The 6,000-nt window shown below is 44.9% G+C and overlaps 1 protein-coding gene across 1 annotated transcript in view; it reads right to left on the bottom strand.

Moving 5' to 3' along the window:
- Positions 1 to 3,728: 3,728 nt before the first annotated feature.
- Positions 3,729 to 6,000, bottom strand: part of ciita (class II, major histocompatibility complex, transactivator) — a 49,357-nt gene continuing 47,085 nt past the window's right edge. Inside the window, exons 21-23 of the mRNA XM_007904906.2 lie at positions 5,703 to 5,786; positions 4,782 to 4,865; positions 3,729 to 4,056 (exon numbers count right to left, since the gene is read on the bottom strand). Coding sequence (XP_007903097.2) covers positions 3,981 to 4,056; positions 4,782 to 4,865; positions 5,703 to 5,786 — 244 coding nt within the window. The 3' untranslated portion in view covers positions 3,729 to 3,980. The remainder of the gene's footprint in view (positions 4,057 to 4,781; positions 4,866 to 5,702; positions 5,787 to 6,000) is intronic.

Raw genomic sequence — 6,000 nt, 5'->3', positions numbered from 1 at the left:
AACAGCATCCCAGAGTGATTGACGGTAGTGGAGCATGATGCAGAGCCGGGGGCTAGGGGAAGGTGAACGTAGGCGCAGTCGAAGAGGAAAAGGTCTTCAGGTGCAACCTGAAGATGGGGAGGGAGCTAGGCAGAGGGATTAAGGGAGAGTGTTCCTTAGTGGCTTATTGATGGTGAAAGCGCAGTCACTGATGGTGGAATGAAGAGACATTCAGAAGACCGGAGCCAGTCGAGCAGAGGCAACCATTAGTGGATTGGGGGGGTAACAAGATCAGAGAGGTAGGGAGGTGTCAGGGCATGAAGGGATTTGAAGAAGAATCTGAGGATCTTGAAATTGATCCATCGGGTAAGCACTCTGGGAAGCTACCCTGCATGAGGGGCGCTATATAAATGCAAGTTGTTGTTGTAGGGAGCCAGTGGAGTCTGGCGACGACTGGTGTGATGGTGATACGGAGAGCGTGCGGGCGGAAGAGTTCTGGATTAACTGGTTGCAGCTGTATGGGGAAAGGTGGGTCAATAGGACTGAATTCACTGCCATTTCAAAGAGCAGCCCAGACATGATAGATCTGGTGACCTTGTTGTGTAGGTAAATTTCTAGGGCGCCATGAACATCAGCTGAAGACAAAATATAAAGCAGGGAATAGACTGACCTATGGGAGATGATGCCTCGTATTAATCTCCAGGGCCTCTGAATATATTCATGACCTACGTCCAGAAGCTCAGTTACTTTACTAGTTGTTCAGTCAGAGATTTATTTCCCTTTCCCGTTATTACCACTCTTCCCTTTTACTGCTTTGGCAGGTCAGCCAAGCCTAGACATGTGAAAGAGCTGAGTGCACAAGTTTGATTATTGATCACTTTGAAACACAGCACTTTTCACTCAGAAATGGAGCAGCTTCTTACTGTAAGCAATGATGATAATGGATTTTACCTTTAATAACCTTTACTGCTCCCGGCTTAAAGAATGCTCAAAGATAGAACATTTCGAGACCCAAACAGTGGGAGCAATTTATAATCCAAGTGAGCACAATTAAGGTATTTTATGGAACTGCAAAATCTAGCTCATAAACGTTCTGACAAGTGAATAGAAATTCCAACACCATTTTCTCTCCATGACCATTATGATTATCGTTAAATAAATAATTGCATCGGACGCCTCTTAATCAATGAATAAATTCCATGTGTATGGGGCGTTTCGCCCACAAAGTACACAGTCAATCCATTTTACGATATATTTTGTGAAGCCTTTGAGACATGTCAGCATCGTGATAAGGCGCTATATCAAATGCAATGATAATTATATTATATTTCCTCCATATTTACAGTTTACCATATTGATGGTCACCTACAAAGACACCGTCACTATACAATATACTAAACTACTGTGAAGTATTTTCAACAAGGAAGTCAATACTGTGTATCAAATGCAAGGAATGTTATTTTTTTATATAGCCTAAATTGCAAGTTTAACTTCCAATTGCTTGGATATATTTTGCTATAATGAATATCTTAGATTAAGCAAAATCTACTGCAGTTTGAGGTAAACAGGAAGCTATGTAACGATACTTTATTATTTACGTGTTTCACTGCAGACTCTTGATACGTGGATACTTTGAGGACACGCGATGCAGAGTGACAAATACTAGTGCTGAAAGGAACTAGCGAATCTTACACTATAATCTAAGTAATAACTAGAAAATGTTCACGTGGAAAGGCAACCGGAAAGGAAACAGTTATATCACTGTGCAGGAAGGCAGACACAGCTGAGCTGAGGGGAAATAGAAAGTACCTGGCGGGGCATCCCACGTCCCAACCTGCCTTCTGCTGTGTAAAATTGCTATTCTCTTCATTTATTTCCCATTAATCTTCAAGCCAAAGCCTTGACGCTAGGACACTGCTGTGCGCAATTGGCTGCTGCGTTTCGCCCACAAATATACAGTTAATTCACTTTACAGTATATTCTGTGAAGCACTTTGAGATGTCGAGAAGCCTTGAAAGCGCTATATCAAATGCAAGGATTATTATTATTATTATATATAAAACTAGAATGATCCCGGCCGGAGAAGCAGCAGAAAGCTTGCCAGACTCATGACAAGTTGACCATTTTTACCTGGATAATCTCCAGCAGTCCTTTGAACACGCACTCTGAGGGTCATCCAGATGTGGCTCTTGCCAAAATCGGAGCCTATTACTCTCCAGATCAGATGAGCCAAGTGTGTCTCTTCTCGAATGTTTGTTGCTCCTGACAGACTATCTGGAGGCGGTTCAGGCGACCACGATCCTCTCTGTCATCCTCTGCTGTATCTCGTTCTTCATTTTCCCATTCCAACTCTTCCGTGCTCTCCATGCCGCGGGTTGACTATGCCCCGCTGGTAGCTCTGCCTCCAGTCAGGGCTGCCACCCGCGACCCGAGCTGCTTTACCCCAAAACCCCCCATTCCTGTCCTCTTACCCCACATCACTTCCGCTCTGTCCTCCTCTCCCTCCGTCCATCTCGTCTCCTACCCCCCCCCCCCAAACCCTCTGAGATGCTGCCCTGCGTGGAGGGCGCAACATAAGTGCAAGTTGTCATTGCTGTTGTTGTTGACCGTCCCACAGCCTCCCTCTGCTCCATCGGACTCACTGATGGAAGCCCGAGTGTCCAGCAGCAGCCACACTGACTACCCCATCTCCCATTATTGCCGCAAGATCCACCGGCCCCAGACCCCAGGGCAGTTGAGATGCAGAGATGCAAACCACCCTCTGGGGTTTCAAGAGGGAAATAGACAGGTAATATGGAAGTTGGAGTGCTACGTGTTTGATGGCGGAGCAGTGGAATTGAGAGTGCAGCTGCTTTGAGAGACGGTGAGGGGCTTGATGGGCTGAATGGCATCCTCCTGTGCTGTAAATTTCCAACAGAAACCACAACAATAACGCAAGTTGATAGCAACATATTTCAGAATTTATTCAAAACAGCAGCAAAAACATACAGTGTAAGTTCAGTGCAATGTAGGGTTCAGGGGTTCCCCCCTTGTCAAATGCTCAATTCTTTCAAGATTTAAATATAAAAATACTATTTTCATTTTAGTGCAACCACTCATGTTCAGCTTCAGATTTACACAAACGTATATACACCAGAGTCTAATATTTTAATCTACAGCAAACTGCTCACATAGTGAACAGTCCAGGAACATATTAAAGCTTAAAAGGTCAAATTGCTCAGTTTATTTTGGTGTGTTTTTCTGATGGGTGGGGGGGGACATACAGTAATATTAAAGCTGGTGCAAAGCCCCAGTGGTGAATGAGAGTGACACTCAGTCTCTAAATGTATTAAACGTAATTGGCACTCCCACCTGTGCCAGTTCAGGTGGATGTTAAAGACTCCACGCAACAGCAAAGAGACTGGACTTTCTTGCTCTGTCCTGGCCAACAAATCACCCCGATAAAATTGGTCACTCACTCTTATGGTTGTTTGTGAGACATTTGCTGTGCACAAAACCGTCTGCCCTATTCACCTATTGACACAACAGTCAATACACTACAGTAAATCCTGTGAAGTGATTCTGACGACATGATCAGGTGATGTATTAAAGTGCAAGGAATATTATTCTGATTAGATATCATACATTCATTCCCCTGAGGATCCAATTTAAGATCCTTGTCCTCACTTTCAAAGCCCTCCACGGTCTTGCTCCTCCCTATCTCTGCGACCTACTAACACCTTCCCAGCCTGTCTGCTCCCTCTGCTCGGCGAGCACTGGCCTGTTTCATGACCCCCGCCCTGCCAGCTCCACCATTGGAGTTTGGGCCTTCAGACCTCAGCCACAATGACATTAGACATGAATGATAGTTGCTGATTTCCGCCAAGCTCTCTCAAGTGTTCTGAGCGCTGATGGAAGCCCGAGTGTCATCCACATCCCAGACTCCCTGCCCCCCGACTGTGGGGATCGTCACAAAACCCAGCGACCCCATGAAAACCATTTTCCTTCCAAAGGAGATTCTTCTACTGCAAGTTGATTCTAACGTCAATCTGTTTCAGGTGGTCGGACACCCAGTGGGGGATGGTGGGACTCCACAACCTACAAACAAGAATACAACAATCAGTCTATTAGTTTAGCCTGGCTCAGTGGTAGCACACTCACCCTCGAGTCAGAAGGTTGTGTGTTCAAGCCCCACATCAGGATTGTGAGCTCACAGTCCAGGCTGATGCTTTATTGCAGTGCTGGGGGAGCACTGCATTGTCAGAGGTGCCGTCCTTCGGATGAGACATTAAATCACTTGTGCCTGGTCAGGTGGATATTAAAGGTTCTCATGGCACTATGGGGAAAAGAGAAGGGAGTTTCTCTCTCCTGGTGTCCAGGCCAACAATCCCCCAGGAAAAACTAGCCATTCACTTCATGGCTGTTTGTGAAACATGGCTACTTGAAAAGTGTCTGCTGTGTTTGCCGTCAAAATACGGTCACTACACTTTACATAAAATAATGATAGGGCAGGGAGGTGGGATTAAAAGTCCGGATAGCTATGAGAGTTATTGCAGATTTGATGAGCTGAATGGCCTCCTTCTACGCTATCAATTACCATGATTCTAAAATCCTGTGGAGCGGTTTGGTACGTCCTCCTGACGTGAAAAGCACGGACTCAGATGCAACTTTTTTTTTAATATTTACGATATATTGCTGGGTGTGGAGATTCTAAACTCTTAACAGCAATGTTGGGTCGCAGTGTTTCACCGATTAAATATTCTACCTCTCGAGCCATCCCGCTAAACCCGCCCATACGAGCGGTGACAATGTGGGTCACTAACCAGATGCTCTCCATGTGCGGGCAGTTCTTCAAACTGTGTGTTAGACTCTGAGCTCCGACATCAGTGATGTTGTTGAACTGAACGCTGGGGAGAGAAATGGAGCACTAATATTAATACCAATCCTTGCATTTGATGTAGCGCCTTATCACGTCGTTGAGACATCTCAAAGTGCTTCATAGAATATACTATAAAGTGGATTGACTGTGTATTTTGTGGGCAAAACGCAGCAGCCAATTGCGCACAGCACTGTCCCACAAACAGTCGCAGATATTATTATTTTGGGGGCGGGATTGTTACCCCCGGAAAGCGATCTGCCAATTAACTAACAACCGGCTCACTGTGAATGCTGAAGTACCCGCTCACAGAGGTGAAAAGTCAGTCACTAGACCCCAGCGGATTCCATTTGCACAAGTCACAGAAATTGCCGTTACGTTCCTTTCAGTTTAAAAAGACAACTTTAAAGAATTTCACAAAAAAGAGAAAGAGGAAAGAATAGAGGAGAGGCAGAAGGATAAAGCAATCTTCTGCACTTTTTGCTTCTGCGATTTCCGGCACTTTGGTAAATGAAAACTGATGAATTATTCTGTATTTTATATATTTTATAATCTATATTTTAACAACAACAGCAAATTGCATTTATAACGTCGGAAAGGATGTCCCAAGGCACTGACAGTTAAGGGTTTTCACCCAGGCTGGGGGTTAGAATCAAGTGGGTGGAGGGTAGAAACATAGAAACGTAGAAATAGGAGTAGGCCATTCAGCCCCTCGAGTCTGTTCCGCCATTCTATAAGATCATGGCTGATCGATACCTCAAGTCCAGGTAGGGGGATGGGGGTGTGAGTGTTGCCAAAGGCACGTCAAAGAGGAAGGTTTTGAGACGGGCCTTGAAGGAGGCGAGGAAGTTTATTAAATTACACTTACTCGAGCACTTTCAGCGATGTCATTGCTGGAAGGATTTCTGCCAGTTTCTCTGCTCCTTTATCACCTATAATGTTATCGTATAAACTGTGAAATAAAGTGAGACTGGATTAGGAGCTGCCTGTCGATGGGTGACTGTGGTGCACCAACTGAATAAAACGCTCACATTCAATTGTCTATTGTAACAATTGGGTCTCAGTTATACAACGAACAACAACAGCAACACATTCACCTTTACAAAGCACCTTTCACGTCAGGAGGATGTACCAAGATGCTTCAACAATCCAGGGTTTGCACCCAA

Source organism: Callorhinchus milii, unplaced genomic scaffold (assembly GCF_018977255.1).
Source record: "Callorhinchus milii isolate IMCB2004 unplaced genomic scaffold, IMCB_Cmil_1.0 Scaffold16, whole genome shotgun sequence".
In the NCBI taxonomy this organism is placed as follows: domain Eukaryota; kingdom Metazoa; phylum Chordata; class Chondrichthyes; order Chimaeriformes; family Callorhinchidae; genus Callorhinchus; species Callorhinchus milii.
This window is presented reverse-complemented; position numbering and strand designations above follow the sequence as displayed.